The following is a 16921-nucleotide window of genomic DNA, read 5'->3' as shown; positions in this document are numbered from 1 at the left end:
GTGAGCTCATGTTCTCCTCGTATGGTTTGACCTTTGGCTGGATTCAGGCTGACGCAGCATGTTCAGTCAAGTCAGAAAGTTGTAGTTAGGAAATGTAGAACCTAAATCTAGAGCCTTAAACTTTTATAAATCTTTATCTAATGCCAAAAATAATAATAATTTCTCTTTTTTTTAAAATTTGAAATCTTTGTCATGTATGTTTTACTTCCTTCCTTCCTTCCTTCCTTCCTTCCTTCCTTCCTTCCTTCCTTCCTTCCTTCCTTCCTCTGGCCCCTCACTTCCCTCGGTCCATCAGTCAGGTGTCTTGCTAGTTTAGTATTATGTTTTGGTTTCCATGGCGATGAGGGTTTAGCACATGTTGTTTGTCTGTCTGGTCCGTGCCGTGACTGGGCACAGGAAGTCTGTGTACCTTGTGCAGAAACGCCCTCAGACCAGGAGGAGCACGGAGCCTACGTGTAGCGCACTGCAACTCCTTTAGCTCCGAGCCACGGACAGAATGAGACGTCCTGTAAAAGAAAAAAAACACTTGTTGCACAAATTGCAAAAAAGAGCCCCGACTTCAGGGCCTCGTGCGTCTGAGGGGGCCACGATGAATGAGATTAGTTGTGATTGTGAACAGTGTTTCGACACAGTTCATAGTGTGTTATTTGAATCTGATTGCATGTGAGTCAGGTCACTTGTGCTCAGGGAGGCACATGACAGGCGACAGGCTGAAGGATATGAATTGCAACTTGTGTTTGCTTCTAACTTTTGTTAATGCACATTATAGCTGGTGGACAAAATAATAGAAAAGGCTTTTGAATAACATACAATAGTCCTGCAGTAAATAAGATTTAGTGAACTTCATATTGTTCATCCGTGTCTGTTGTGACTTATTCTTCCTCTTTACCAACACAGTTAACATAAACTGTATGTCATCATCAGTTTGAGACTTTTCCCCCTTTGCCACGTTACATAATTTGACATCAGCAACCAGCAATTTAGGTTGCAATTATCTGGCCTTTGTGTCCCTCTGTAAGTTCCTTTATGTTGCCGTGGTAACACATTTATGAAAATGGTGAGCTCACCTCTATTAAAGGACCAGTGTGTAACATTTCGGGGGATCTATTGGCAGAACCGCGGCACGACGCGGTTGGGGCGCACTGAGGACAGTCCACCCCGGTCGACAGTCGCACTGGGAGCAGGGGGCCCTGTCCATCCCCGGCGGGGAGAGAGGGCACAGCGAAGCCCTTTGTCCACGGTGCGGCGAGGTCTGGGCGGGGAGCGTTGTAAAGCTGCGGCCGCGTGCCACCTTCGCCACGAGCCTTTCCAAGCCGACCTAGAGCCGGTCGCGGCGCACCGCCTCGTATGCGGGACTCCCCAGCCTGCCATGTGGCGCTCACACACTCAAGCTGGCTGTTAACGAGGATCTTTTGGCACAGAGAAGTACTCGTATCGGTACTCGGTATCAGCGAATACCCAAATGTCAGTCCTTGTACTCGGTCTGAAGTGGTATCGGTGCATCCCTAAGAGGGACATTTGCATTTTCACGGTTTCGCGTTGGCCACCGTAGTTCTCCTACACGTTTGGCACACAGGAGAATTTTCAGCCGGTTGCAATCTGCAACCTCACCGCTAGATGCCGCCAGATCCGACACACTGCACCTTTAAAGCTGTCGGTCTGTATTTGACTCACTTATGTCGACTATTTAAAGTGATTGACTGAATTGTGAACACTGGAAAATGATGTCTGAAATCATGATAATATATGTCAGTGGTCATAAGAGTGAACGCACACCAACATTGTTGGAAAAAAAACTCCACAAACTACAGACTCAAAAATGACTTTTGAGATGATTCAACACCTCAAATGAAAAAGACTAATCAGTGAGTCTACAGCCACACTAGTGGCTCTGTGAGGCTGTACGGAGGCACAGTGGTGCCTTGAGCCAAATGCTAATGTCAGCATGAGGGCTGTAACGTCCATCGAGCTGGATCGATATATCGATTCAATGATCAACGATCCAAATCATCGATGCAAAGTGAGAACATCGATACAATCATCTTTAAGATGCGCCTTTTATTTTGAAATTCCTATGGCACGTCTGTCACCATTTCCGTCCAAGCGCTCCTCCCTCCTACAGAGCCCGGTGATAAAACTGTCAAATCATAGTTTCTTTTTGTGAGTTGATATAAATGTAACTGATTGTGTTAAATGGACAAATGATATCGTCTCATATCGTCTCGCAGGAAATGACTCAAATCAAAATGGTATCGTGGCAGACTTTGTGATATCAGCAAAGAAACGATTTAATATCGTATCGTAATGAAACACTAGTCAGCATCTTGACGTGCCCAGAAATGACAATGCTAACATGCTAATGTTTAGCAGCTATAATGTTTATCATGCTTACTATTTGCTAATTAGTAATAAACACAAGTACAACAAGGTTTGAATATATGGTTATAAACCAAAGTACTGGGCAAATGAAAGATGAAAGGTAAAGGATCACCAACATTAATGCAATTTATCCTTTGGGGGACATGAACATCCGTACCAAATCTGATGGGAGGCTGGGACACGGGTGGACATGGGTCTTGAGGTACGGGGTTTAACACATGCGCAGTGTAACTGAAGCTGCGGTCGTGCGTTGCTATTGGCTCAATTTTGGCGAGTGCAGACCAGATTTTACTGCGCATGTGTTGATGAAGCGTGACCCAGACCCCTTCACAGATGAAGTGGCGAGTGCGGCTGTCAGTCAGTTTAGGAAATGGCGAGTAGACACGATAAAATCCAGTTGGAGGATCCATCAGCATCGTTTGGCTCTGCTGTATGAGAGCCTCGTGGATTTAGTGTTACCATGAAAATGACGGAAAAAAGTGGTGGAATAAACGGCGACTGTGCATCAAGTCACTGTGCAACACGTCGCCGTGCAACACGTCACGGTGCAACACGTCACGGTGCAACACGTCACTGTGCAACACGTCACTGTGCAACACGTCGCCGTGCTAGCGGCAACACTTCGGGGAGGAAAGAGCATCTCCTTCTCCCCGCAGCATTTTTGTTAAGGCAAAAATGTGTTAACTTATTTTTGCCCAATAAATGAAAAGCATGTTGAAATCAGAGCATGACCTCCTCGCTGTAACAGAAACGTACCGAACCGTGACCCCAAAACCGTGATATGAACCGAACCGCAAATGTTGAGAACCGTTCCACCTCCACTATCCATCGAGCCAAACCCTCGCCTTGTACCTTCACCAGCTAACCCGTCTTCAACATCACAGTCTTCCTCACAAACACAATCAGCGCTTTAACAATGTTAGCGAATCACATGTAACACTTCCACAGTGAAGCGGCCAGCTGGCGGTCGGATGAATGCTTGTTTACGCTGCCGGTCGTGTGTTTCTCTGAACCCGTCTCACAGATTGCTCTCACATGTGAACTTAATTTGTTTTTCACTGATGTGCTTGTTTTGTTTGGTGAAAACATTTTTATGTGCAGCTTGAAAAACATTATAAATGGCAACATGTGATGCGTGTCCCCGTTGAGCGCCAGAGCTTTATTAGACGCATGTTGACCCTTTTGGTCCCGTGCACTAAGCTGCAGAGCTACCTGTCGTGGCCGCGGGTCAGGAAACGTTTCATCTCCTGCAGAAATGAGGAAGAGCCGAGATGTGACAGGAATGGTTCTGTTTGCCCAACTCTAACTTCAACATAGCTTAGCACAGCCCAGCAGTAACGTGCATTAATGATAACTCACTCTATGATTAACAGAAGCAGCGTATAACGCACCCTGAACTTTAGAAGTCACGAGTCGAAGCCACCACCTCTGGAGAATGTATTTTAATGGAGCAGCTCTTTCAAGGAAATTCTTGAAAACAACAACTGCTTATAACCACAATAACTGTCTCAGATCTGTTTCCCTATAATTAGTACCAGATTACATACTTAATTCAGGGACATTTAAGGACTCCCCCTAGGAAATGATGGACCCATAAAGTAAAGCATTATCGTTTTATTTCCAAATATGAATATCTAAATGCTGTTTCAAAGTCCTCGTTATGCTGTCAGGAGTGAAATTGAATGGAAAAAACCCCCTGAAAAAATGTGGCAATGTTTTTTAACATAAAAATCTTACTGAAAAAAAAGATCCCAGAAAAATAGAGATGACATGACCTCACTATCCTCAGTGGCAGCTCCAGCTCTGCCTGTGTCTTTCTCCGTCTTCACTCTTCATGTCCCCGAAGTGTCTGTACTAAAACAGCAGGATACGTATGTGTCTTGATTTCCTGATTTTTGTCCTTATTCATGAAATAAGTCCCTCGGTGAGAAAGCCTGGCAGAAGCACATTGATATGGATATCTATTATATTACAGACGGCTCCCACTTTAAGCTTTTCATTTTTTCCCTCCAGTTCCAAGGTGTGGAGGAGCTCGCTGACTCCTCAGAGACATCTTTGTTAGATAACGTGCAACACATGCTTTTTATACTGTGCGTGATCAGATTGAGTTTCAGTTTGACTCTTAGTCTCCTGCGTTAACTACGACAACAACAATAGGAGGTCGAGTTTCAGTTTGAGGCTCCAGACTGAACAAAGCGTGTTGACTGCAGGTTCTGCTGGGACCTAAATGTTGCTTCCTGATGTTGCTCGGCCCTCACATGGCCCGCGGGGGGGGGGGACGGACTCTACTTGTTCTGTGTCACAGTGTACTTGATCAGCGTTCCCTTCTATTTACAAAAGACACACCCACCCAGAGTCCTCTCAGGTTTCTGTGGTGGGAGAAAGTAACACAGGAAAGAAAACTATTGCTGTGATTGTTTGGGTAACATTCTCCTCCTCTGTGTCCCGAGTCTCTGCTGCTATAATCAACCTTGTCTGACCTGAGCAGCTCAAGCCCCCCCCCCCCCGTTCCTGGCAGTGCCTGTCTTGGTTCACAGCTGGCGCTGCCCTCTGCTGCCTGTGAGACTTTTTCAGACCGCCTAAAGAAGCATAGGGCAGGCTTTGTCTTTGTCTTTTTCCTCCGTGCAGCTCTCCGGAGTCGGAGTCGATGTGCAGACAGCAGAGCTGCGAGGGGGCTGGGGGGAGGGAGGGAGGGAGGTAAGGAGGGGGGGTGCATGTGAGGATGCCGGAGGTGGGGATCGGCAGCTCATCCCTAGCTTGGACACCAGAGCCGCAGTGTGGCGTGCCGGTGCACATTTTAAAAACACCACGACTGTCTGCTCCTCGCTGGGTTTTGTTTGTTCTTCTCCTCTTTCTCTCCCTCACCCCCACCTCTCCTCCCTCCTTCTCTTACTTCTGTCAGTTCTCCTACCTCTATTTCTATCTCTCTTTTCTTTCTTTCTTTCTTTCTTTCTTTCTTTCTCGTGGCTCTTACATCACCTGACTGGAGTTTTTTCTCGTCAATGCAGCAGCAAGCAGATGAGTCAGGCTGGGCTGACTCTCCTCTCCTCTCCTCTCCTCTCCTCTCCTCTCCTCTCCTCTCCTCTCCTCTCCTCTCCTCTCCTCTCCTCTCCTCTCCTCTCCTCTCCTCTCTCTCTCTCTGCAGACCTAGCCAGCAGACTGCATCGCCCAGAAGGGACGCGAACAAGAACAAAAACCTGTCACCCCCCAACCCTCCTTTCAACTCCCCCCACTTAGCGTTTCTTTCCCCGGTGTTTGAGCGGTACAGAAGCATCACGTCCTCTGTCAGAAAAGGGGAAACGTTAAGTCAAACATGATTCAATCTGCAATCAGTGGAAGAGCAGTGCGTTGGGACGCGCCGCCTTCCAGAGAGAGCGTAGTGCTGAGTTTGTAGTTGAGATTGTGTCGGTGCATTACTGTGTGGAAATGAGAGAGGCTGGCTCAATGGATCCTCACCTTCAGGTCGAGAAGCTGTGCGTGTGTGTGTGCGTCTGTCTGTGTGTGTTTGTGAGACGGCTCAGCCAGACAGTGCAGGCAGACAAGTGTCTCTGCTGACTGCAGATGAGATGGAGTGTTTACTGACACAGGGAGCATCAGCCGCACGTGCTCCTCTACATCTTCACTCCTCAGTGCACTTAGTTTGAGGCTCTTCAGCCGGACTGTACCCGGGCAGCCTCCGTGGCGAGGCACCGAGGTGCCTCATTTTGTTTCGTCACTCCGTTTGGAGTGTTGTTGAAAATCTACCAATAATAGTGACCAGTATTTCTCTTTGGTAATTCAGTTTCAGTGTTGAGACTTTGTTCCTGTTCCACATTCTAGTTTTGCACCAGCAACTAGTGTAAACAACGCTTCCAAAGGCAGCTACACAGATGAGTCACATTAGGCTGAATATCAATTAGCAGTATGTGTCAGCTTTAATGGAGGTGTGACAATCAGAACAAGAGGCCAGTTGATCGCTGCGTCGTCGCAAACGCTGCAACATTTATGTAATTTAATAAAGGGTTTAAAACTTATGGCTGTCCTTACCTTCTCATCTCCAGACAGGTTTCTGTATTTTTTCCGCATGTTTTGTCTCGAAGTGACGGCTCAAGTTGTGGTTTTTGAATACAACCACGTGTTCGTTGCAAACTATAAGCACGCAGCTTTACCGCCAACCTCCGCCAAAAAATACTTACAGTCCAAGACATATTATAGACTTGCCGCCGCCTTAGCAGGTGACGCTACTTCAAACATCACTCACGTCAATTTACGTCAGTGTCAAGTGTGACAGGAAGAAGCACAACGATAACAATACAAAATAAAAGCTTTTTTCTTTACTGTTTATTTTTGGCTCCGTAAGTAAAGTTGTGTGGTTAGTCTGAGACCTCCGGGGCCCGGCAGAACCATCACGAGGGCCGGTTCCGTATAACGCCCAGGCCTGATTTAAAGAGTATTTTTTATAGGAATGATTCTGTCACAAGCTTTTTGATCCATAGAAGCAGCTTCTACTGTATTTTATTAGTGGCTAGCTGCAAATGTTTAACACATTCTGTGTCCATATCATCAACTATGTCACGACTAATCCTCCTCCTCCTCCTCTCCTACACTCCCTCCCTCCTCAGGACCCGCTGGCTCTGGGTAAAACAGACGACAAGGCACCGTGTTCAGGTGTATGTATACCAAACTACTTTAAAGGAACAGTGTGGAGACTTTCATGGGGATCTATTTGGCAGGAATGGAATATAATATTATGTTTTCTTTAGTGTCTACTCACATCAAACTAAGAATCGTTGTGTTTTCATCACCTCAGAATGAGCCGGTTATATCTTCATACGGAGCAGGTCCTCTTCACGGAGTCTGCCATGTTTCTACGGCAGCCCAGAACGGACAAATCAAACACCGGCTCTAGAGGGACATTTGCGTTTTCGCGTCGGCCACCGTAGTTCTCCAACACGTTTGACACACAGGAGAGGTTTCAGTTGGTTGCAATCTGCAACCTCATCGCTAGATGACGGCAAATCCTACACACTGCACCTTTAATGCCCGGTTCAGACTCCATGATATCAGCCTGATTTTAGCCCGACACGGCCGTCGTAGCTGATCGGGAACGATAAATGAGCGTCGTGTGCGAAAATCGATCCTCTTATCTTGTGTAGCATGTCATAGTACACGACAACCGACGCCACGTCTGGGACGCCCCACAACACCCCGACGAAAAGTCTAGCCTGTCAGAATTTTTCGTCTCGACACGTCTAGTGTGACATCTCCAACGACGTGTTCCTTTGCGTTGACCAATCAGGTGCTCTCTCCAGGGAACAGTCGCAGTCAGATCACTTGGTAATAAACAAACATGGAGTAAAGGAGGAGGGACGGCGAGTTTGCTGCTGTCTGGTGGGACAACCAAACTGACTGAGTATGGATGGCCCGTACCGTCCTCTCTGTGCCACCCAGGAGAACTTCCACAACCCTTTGTTCTTTCTTTTCTTTTTCTTTTCGCAACACCAGACCGCCAGCATCGCACACAACGTTTCTGTCGCCATGTTCCACAGTCGCTTCAACCGCCTCCCCGATGACATCTGAACTCGCGTATGATCGTGGAATACGACGTGCTGTGATTGGTCGTGTTCATACGTGTAGTCTTGCAGGTCAACCGACCAAGACACTGCAAGAGTTTATGGCACTGTGCTCGTTAGATCTGACATGGTGACCATTGTCAAAGACACTAATATCCTGTAGTCTGATCCCGGCATCAGGGAGAGGAACGATAGATTGCCATTATTGACTAATTCAACTACTAATTTTCTGATTGATCAATAAATAATTTAGTGTATAAAATGTCAGAAGCCCACAATGACATCTTCAGATTTAATGTCAAACGAAGAACAGAGAAAAGCATCAAATAGCCAGAAGACGTTTGACCTTTTTACCTGATAAACGACTAACTGATTCGTTTACCACCAGAGTGTGAGCTTCATCAAAAACTGTATTTACCAGCTGTTTCTGCTATTTTGTCCACCACCTGTATCTCAGGGCATGTTCTACTAACATGTTCCCATGGAAACCACAGGTGGCTCCCTACAGTCCATTCATCCTTTTTGCTCCACCCTCTCAATTGATCTGTTTATCCAACTATTCATCCACCCTTCCTCTCCGTTGATCGATAATAATGACGGTGGTGAGCTTGTCATCAAAACAAGGCCGTTTTGAGTTGTTAGGTTGCCATAGAAACTGACGCTGACCACCCTTAGTGTCTCTATACATCCATCCATCCATCCATCCATCCATCCATCCATCCATCCATCCATCCATCTATCTATCATTCCATCCATCCATCTATCCATCGCTTCCTCCTGTTGCATGATAAAAATAGGTGGTGACGAGCACAATGCGAGTCGTCCACCTGTCAGTCACTCTCGCACTTCGATTACACAACAGCCGCGGGGAGATTATCTCCATGAATCCTTTAATCTCATTTCTGCTTATCTGCGTCAAATGTCACAAGAGATGCACAGAGAGAGAAAAAAATACAGCCCTTAAATAAATGTGTAGCTAGAATAAAACTAGAATATGAACATAAAACACCATCACACACACACAAGCACACATTCTCTCTCTGTTCATCCACTGCTGAAGTTACTCTTTATGACTATAAGTTGTAAAAAGTTGCCGTCAGACCTTGACGCTATGGTCTCATTTTCAAGACAGAATAAAGAAAACATTGATCTAACAGATTTCAGTAAAGACACTAATGTCACTAATTGGAACAAACCTAAAGCTTTTTTTCTGTCTTGGCCGCTACACTATTTCACAAATGCTCAGTTAGAATCGAGTTATTGAACAACACTATATGATTGTCATGCTCCTCAATGAGAGGCTCCAATTTCTTTGTTGATAAGAGCATTGTCATCCTGGAAGCCGTCGCTCCCATCAAGAGAGAAATGCATCATGGGATGACGGTGATCACTCCTATTAGGTGTGAGATGAAATCTGTTCAGAACCTCTCGTTTTGGATGATTGGGTGGATTTCATGCCAGTGAATACACCGTGCCGCGCCGCGATGGGACATTTGCTAACCTTCATTTCGATGTTATTTTTAGAGTCGCGGCTCACAAAATGCTACTTTTTCAAAAAATGTGACTAAAATGTGAATCTCCTAGTTTGTCGGCTGGCGCTCTCTCAGACTGTGATATGGATTTAACATCATGATTTCTGCCTCCACAGGGAGACGAGTTAAGAAAGATCCTCCTCACACGCTACTTTGGAAATCAAAAGCTTCTCTCCAAGTCAGAGCTCGGGAGTGGAAACAGCTCATCTGGCGGCTTTGTCAAGCCGTCATCCGGAGGTACTGAGAACCCCAAATAAACCCAGTAGACACTGCAATAACTATACACTGCGGAGGAAACAACAGCAGCTAACATGACAGCTTTTTAGGAGAAGTGCTACTTGTCAATTGCTGGCAGACTTTCAATCTATATATTTATGTCCAAACAGCTGTGTAATGTTGCTGGATTAGACTAATGTCATATGTAGCTATATCTGTTCAGAGCTGTTAAATGTTAACCTTCAATCTCTGCAGGAGGTTCTCCCATGCTGGACTCTGACAAGCTGGGCAGCAGTGTGGTGGAGATCCAGTGTCTCTTGGACAACGTCGGCGCGTCAGAGCTGGTGATCGACCTCATCGTCAACACCAAGAACGACCGGGTGTTTGAGGAGAGCATCCAGCTGGGCATTGCCCTTCTCCAGGGCGGAAACACACAGATACAGGTGGGCGGCACAGACACTCCATCCTTTTATATCCGTCCACATTGATCAGCTACACCCCAACATACACACACACACACACCTCACAGATTGAGATTCTACTACCCTGCCTCCCACCCAGAACTCCTTCTATAACCAGCTGTACAAGCAGAAGAAGTCCGAGAGGTTCTTCAAGGTTTTCTACGACCGCATGCGCCTGGCTCAGCAAGAGATCCGAGCCACCGTGTCCGTCAACATGTTCGAGCTCAGCTGCAGAAAAAGGGACGACGACGGTGACGTCAGCGGCTTCAGGATGAAGAAAGGTACGTACAGTCGAGTAATGATGCTTAACCTTGGAATTATAACCAACACGCCACGGCTCTCCGCGGCTTCACTCTCGAGTGTGGCCCAAAAAACATTTGTCACCTCTGCTGTCTGGAACACGCAGACAAACGCTGTGTCAAAACGAAGCTGAAAGTAAGAAAGTAAGGTTGATATAAACCTGGATAATAATGTCAGACGGGCCCAGAGATGATGCATTTAAAAGTGACATAGTGAATCACCGGGGTCACGTCTTGAGCACAGCCGAGCATTTCCATAGAAACGGTCCCGGTGCTGAATGAGAAGCCACAAAATAGGCTCAAATATAAACCAGATAAACCTTCAACCCTTTTACAGTACGTGTGGTCCTCAAGTTCAGCTCCACCGTGAGTTTGAAACAATAGCGGAGGATAAATCCAGAGTGATCTTTGTCGCTCTGCTGACCTCTGAGCAGACTGTTGTTCCCAGTTCCTGCAGTCACATGTCAGAGGCCACGTGACGGCCCACATCACAAGCCTATCAAAAGGCCATTGTATCAAGATCGGGTACTTTCATGCTACAGAACCCCGGTCAATAGACGCCCACTTCTTTTTTTGAATAGGTCAAGAATAGTGAGGGCTGCCATTGATCATTAAAATCAATGTTGTCCTCCATCTGTTTCCTCTCTTCTGTCAAATGTTACTGTCCAATAAATAAACGGTGTCTTTCTGCCTGCATGCTGTGCTCTAGGGAAAGACTCCGGTCTTCTGATGAGGGAGGACATGCGGGGGCAGCTGAAGGAGGCCTCCTCTGTGACCTCGAAGGCCTTTTGTGCCTTCAGAAAGGAGCTGGATCCCGACCTCGAAGGCCTCGGCCAGAACAGCGAGATGGTCGGGGCTGAAGAGGTTATAGAAGAAACTCAGATGAGCCAAGCCATCACCATCATGAAACCCATCCTACGTTACCTCCAGCTGCTCTGTGAGAACCACAATACAGGCCTGCAGGTACGAGAACCCTGAAGTCCTTAAAGGGACTGTTTGTAACTTCTTACATGTATAAATCTAAATCAGGTCGGTGTCCCATGCGCGCTCCCGTGTGTCTACGCTGTTCAGACTCAGACTCCAACTCAGACTCCAACTCCTGTTGCTTTAGATTTAACAAGACATTTCTGATTCTTACATAGAGTCCCTTTAAACTGCTCTTAGACTGACTGCTGATTGACTGTTTTTTTCTGCTCTGAATCTAGAACTTTCTGCGCAACCAGAGCAACAAGACGAACTACAATCTGGTGTGTGAGACTCTTCAGTTTCTGGACTGTATTTGTGGAAGCACCACCGGAGGCCTCGGGCTGCTGGGCCTTTACATCAATGAGAGTAATGTGGACCTGGTTCGCCAAACCCTGGAAACCATCACAGAGTACTGCCAGGGCCCCTGCCATGAAAACCAGGTAGGTGGATGATCGGTTAGTTTAGAGTTGACGATTTTCAAACACCAATATGTCGGCTGGTATTCCTCCATACAACATCGTATCAGTTCTGGTTTGATGTTTGACTCTTTTCTCTGTGTGAGTTCGTCATCTCAGGCCTGTATTTGCTTTTTGTCTAATGTGCATTCCCTCTATCTATAACCCTCTTATTGTTCCAGAGCTGTATAGCCAAGCATGAGTCAAACGGCATTGACATTATTATCGCACTGATTGTGAACTCCATCAACCCCCTGGGGAAGCATCATCTGGACCTCGTGCTGGTGCTCAAGGTGAGCAGCAGGTGCCTTTTGACAGGCTCCTCGCTATGACGCACAGCCACTGAAAGCCATTTACTATAGCAATACTCAACAGTTTACCTTCTAATAATAATAATTACATATAGAGCTAGAGACTGGGAACAAGATGACTGGAGGTAGTTTGACCAAGTCAGGTGTTTAAAAGAGCAATATGGCAGATAGATAGATAGATGGATAGATAGATAGGTAGATAGATAGTAACTTTATTGATCTCGAGGGAAATTCAAGTTTCCCGCATCACAGTTCCATAGTGCAAACATGTTAGTAAAAAGACACAAGTATGTAATAATAATAATAATAATTAATTAAAGCTGTTGGATAAAATTACAATTTACATTCAAATGGTTTGATTCTGCAATAAATTGCATCCATCAAGTCATTAATTCCTGTAGTTCCTGTAGTTCCTGTAGTTCCTGTAGTTCCTGTAGTTCCAGTAGTCTGTATTTGATCAAAATGTAAAAGCTCATCGGTGAAGCCTTTCTGTTGTAGAACAATGCCTCCAAGCTCCTACTGGCTATCATGGAGAGCCGCCATGACAGCGAGAACGCCGAGAAGATTCTCTACAAGATGAGACCCACCGAACTGGTGAGTGTGTGTCAGCGTGTGCACACACACACACACATACGCAGCGAGGTCCCGTGTAAAACCTGTTTTCAAATAAACTTCTCCTAACTTTTGTGCATCAGGTGGATGTAATGAAGGAAGCCTACGCCCAGGGTCTGGAGAGCGAGGAGGACGAGGACAGCGTCGGAGACCAGATCAAGCCCAGAGACGTCGGGCACAACATTTACATCCTGGCCCACCAGGTGATGAAAAAGCCTCCGCTTGTTTTCTGTCTGTGACAGACGCATTATACTGCATTTCCTCTTTCTTTTGTCTGTCTGACCTTCTGCCTTCCTCTGGGCCGTGCACACACTCAAAGTGTGTGTGTGTGTCCACATGCACGCTCTTGTTTGAGTGTGTCCTCTGAGCTAAATGATGGAAGACTGCTCTTCTATGAACGAATCGCTCTGTCAGTTTTCTAAAATTAGCTTTCAGGATGTGACTGTGGTTGTGCAGACAGGTGGGCTGTAGGTGTTCACTGAAGCAGACGCTAGTCACTGTATCTCTAAACAAATGTGCTTTGCCTCGTCCAGAGTATCAGCGGTAAAGCAATGAGACGGCTGTGTTGTGCCACTGAGGAGGTAGTTGTGTTGTGTGTGTGTGTGTGTGTGCATCTTTCTCTACAGTTGTTGTCAGTTGCAGAGGGCAGACCGACCGAGTCTAGCGGGTTTTCACTTCTGCGTCTTTAGAGCCGAGTGTCAAACGGGGTATTTTTGTCCAAACAGCAGACTAGTTTCATCATGAAGGAAGTTTTACTGAAACCAAACACACACGCACACACACACACACACACACACACATACACACACACGCACACACACATACATATCCGCTGATGACACACTGACTTAGACATGAGCTCATCAAGTATGTTTTTGAAGATGTGATCTGGTAGTTGCTCCTCGGGGCTGCTGCCATTCATTGTAATTGGTGCGGTCGACGATTAGAAATGAATAATGAGTAAATAAACGAGTGAATGATGAGCAGTAGTTCATAGAAATGCACACAGTGAACTACTGCATACTGTAATATACAGTACTATAATATACTAACTTACTGTAATATACTATAACTCACTATAATATACATAATATACTATAACTTACTGTAATATATTATAACATACTATAACATACTGTAATATTCTATAATATACTATAACATGCTGTATTATACTATAATGTACTGTAATATACTATAACTTACTGTAATATACTATAACATACTGTAATATTCTATAATATACTATAACATGCTGTATTATACTATAATGTACTGTAATATACTATAACTTACTGAAATATATTATAACGTACAGTAATATACTGTAATATTCTATAATATACTACAACATACTGTAATATACTATAATTCCCTATAATATACATAATATACTATAACTTACTGTAATATATTATAACATACTGTAATATACTATAACGTACTATGATATACTATAACGTACTATAACATACTATAATGTACTATAATTAGGGCTGTCAGAGTTAAGCCATGTTATGATTTGAGTATATTTTTAAATATACATTTGCGTAAAGCAGCATATTTGTCCACTGCCATGTTGATAAGATTAATAAATATCTGACAAATCTCCCTTTCAGGTATATTTAGAACTGATAAATGTGTGATTAATATGCGATTAATCGCGATTAACTATAAACAATCATCAATTCAATATTTTAATCTTTAATCAATATTTAATTGACAGCCCTAACTATAAACTACTAAATACTAACTATAGTAATGTAATATAACATACTATAACATACCATATCATACTGTAATATACTATGATGTACTATAACTTACTGTAATATATTATAACATACAGTAATATACTATAAACTACTATAACATACTATAATGTACCATAACATACTGTAATATACTATAACATACTGTATTATACTATAATATATATCATATTTTTTACAGGCGACCATAGGATTAACAGAAAGAGAGTGTATCTGTCTCTATTGGTGATTATATATTCTACATATTAAAAGGTGGTGATGTCATTGTCGTGCTCACGTTTTTCTGCTGCTCCCGAGTGGCCAAAAAATCAGTTATTACAGGTTTGAGCATCCAATATTAATATTAGTATACATAGAACTAGGAGAAAATGGCAATATGGATGAGTTACATAACTGTCTTTGTGTAAAGTCTCGTCTTTGGAGTGTAACGTTCTCCATCTGCCGTGAGCAGAGATCTGTAAACGTTATAGGGAGGAGATTCCTTCTTCTGTCTTCTGATTGTCACGTCAAGTTGCATCATCTTGTTTTTACTCTCATTAAATCGTCTGATGTGTCCAAATCTAAAGCAACACGATGGCTGTGTTGGGATCAGGTTTGGGAACCGTTATTGTTATTGATGTAGATTTTGACCTTGAGAGTCATGTAAGTAAAAAGTTAAAGGGACTCGATGTAAGAATCATAATGTCTTGTTAACAGCTTCACCTGTGGCCGTTAAGTCAACTAAAGTCAGCGTCCTGTTGCTGGCGCTTGTGCTCGCTCTACATAGACATGAAGGAGCATCGCTCAAAACAGTGAGGAGACACACGTCAGCTAAAAGCACAATATCACTCTATATTTCAGCTGCTTGGCAGTAATGTTAGCTGACCAGACCAAGGTCTCTCCATGAATCACTGCTGATCCTAGTGTTGGCTTTTCCCGCCTCAGCCGGAGGGAACAGGGAAGACACCGGAGTTTTGGTGGGAGACGATAACGTTTCTCTCTGCGGAGCCCCGTCACTTCACAAGACACGGGAAACCTCTGTTGGTCTGGAGGAGCTGCAGCAGTTATTTCTGCACAAACGTCCACTGAACATTCACTAGATATTCTCAGAGCTAAACTAACTCTTCTGCAGTGTGGAGTGAGCAGCATGCACGTGAGAGGTGGAGAGAGAGAGAGAGAAGGAGCGCGGTGTGTGAGTGAAGGCAGGCAGAGGAGCAGAGGAGCAGAGTACAGCAGAGACTCCGATCCTGGAGACCAAAGCTACGGTCTCCTCCGCGTCCTCCGACCGCGGCCAACACTGTTTAACAGCTTCACTAGATACAACCAAGAGGTTTTGGTGCTTCACTGGAGTTTGTGTTGGAGTCTGAGTCTGAACAGCGGAGACACACGCGAGCGACCATGAGACACCGACCAGCAATGATTTATACGTGTAAGAAGTTCCAAACAGTCCCTTTAACTAAATGAGTGATGTTGTTTGTGGATCCTCAGCTGGCCCGACACAGTAAGATCCTGCAGCAGAGCCTGAGGCCGGGGTCGGGGTTGGGGCCGGGGTCGGGGGTGGACCCTGAGAAGGATGATGCCCTCCATTACTACGCCAATCACACAGCTCAGATAGAGGTAAACCTCATCATCACCTCTGAATCTCTACAACTTTAATTACCAAGCACATCGCATCTCTCCATTAAAAGAATAACTATGAACTCATGATGAGGATTTATCTATTTTCCAGATTGTGCGTCACGACCGCACCATGGAGCAGATCGTGTTCCCGGTCCCCAACATCTGCGAGTACCTCACGGAGGAGTCCAAGGTGCGCGTGTTCACCACCACGGAGAGAGACGACCAGGGCAGCAAGGTTAACGACTTCTTCCAGCAGTTTGACAACCTCTACAACGAGATGAGGTGGCAGAAGAAGATCCGCAGTAAGTCTTTAAATTCTGAATCCGGCGCTCGCAAAAATAATAATGATGGTGGCAGCAGAAGCGGGGCGGCGGCAGGATGGTAAATCATGATTATCATCCAGAGTGTCTGGTTATTGTTATTTCCAGAATAAATTGAAAGGCCTGCAGCAACTTTGTGTGTGTGTGTTTGTGTGCTGAGTTTTGAGTCCGTGTACTTCCTGTTCTGTTTGTGCAGAAAATAAGGCTCTGTTCTGGTTCTCACGCCACATCTCTCTCTGGGGGAGCATCTCCTTCTACCTGGCCTGTCTGCTCAACATCGCTGTGGCTGTATTCTACCCTTTTGGGGATGATGGAGATGAGGGTGAGGATTTCTCATTTATTTATTACATCACGATACACAGGCCTTTTTCACAGAAGACATTTCGACAGTAGGCGTAAATAATAAAATAAATGATGGCTGAATTCATTCAGCTGCTTGGGTTCCAG

At 44.9% G+C, this 16921-nt stretch overlaps 1 protein-coding gene across 2 annotated transcripts in view; it reads left to right on the top strand.

Moving 5' to 3' along the window:
- Window positions 1-16921, top strand: part of itpr2 (inositol 1,4,5-trisphosphate receptor, type 2) — a 76399-nt gene that overhangs the window by 41530 nt on the left and 17948 nt on the right. Inside the window, exons 38-49 of one of the 2 annotated variants that reach the window (XM_074634152.1) lie at window positions 6981-7028; window positions 9580-9700; window positions 9935-10122; window positions 10241-10421; window positions 11149-11402; window positions 11645-11845; window positions 12043-12153; window positions 12670-12765; window positions 12867-12986; window positions 16023-16151; window positions 16264-16456; window positions 16671-16796. In XM_074634152.1, the coding sequence (XP_074490253.1) occupies window positions 6981-7028; window positions 9580-9700; window positions 9935-10122; window positions 10241-10421; window positions 11149-11402; window positions 11645-11845; window positions 12043-12153; window positions 12670-12765; window positions 12867-12986; window positions 16023-16151; window positions 16264-16456; window positions 16671-16796 (1768 nt within the window). The remainder of the gene's footprint in view (window positions 1-6980; window positions 7029-9579; window positions 9701-9934; window positions 10123-10240; window positions 10422-11148; window positions 11403-11644; window positions 11846-12042; window positions 12154-12669; window positions 12766-12866; window positions 12987-16022; window positions 16152-16263; window positions 16457-16670; window positions 16797-16921) is intronic. The other variant, XM_074634153.1, reaches the window with a different exon arrangement.

The sequence above is a fragment of the Sebastes fasciatus genome, chromosome 4 (assembly GCF_043250625.1).
Source record: "Sebastes fasciatus isolate fSebFas1 chromosome 4, fSebFas1.pri, whole genome shotgun sequence".
In the NCBI taxonomy this organism is placed as follows: domain Eukaryota; kingdom Metazoa; phylum Chordata; class Actinopteri; order Perciformes; family Sebastidae; genus Sebastes; species Sebastes fasciatus.
This window is presented reverse-complemented; position numbering and strand designations above follow the sequence as displayed.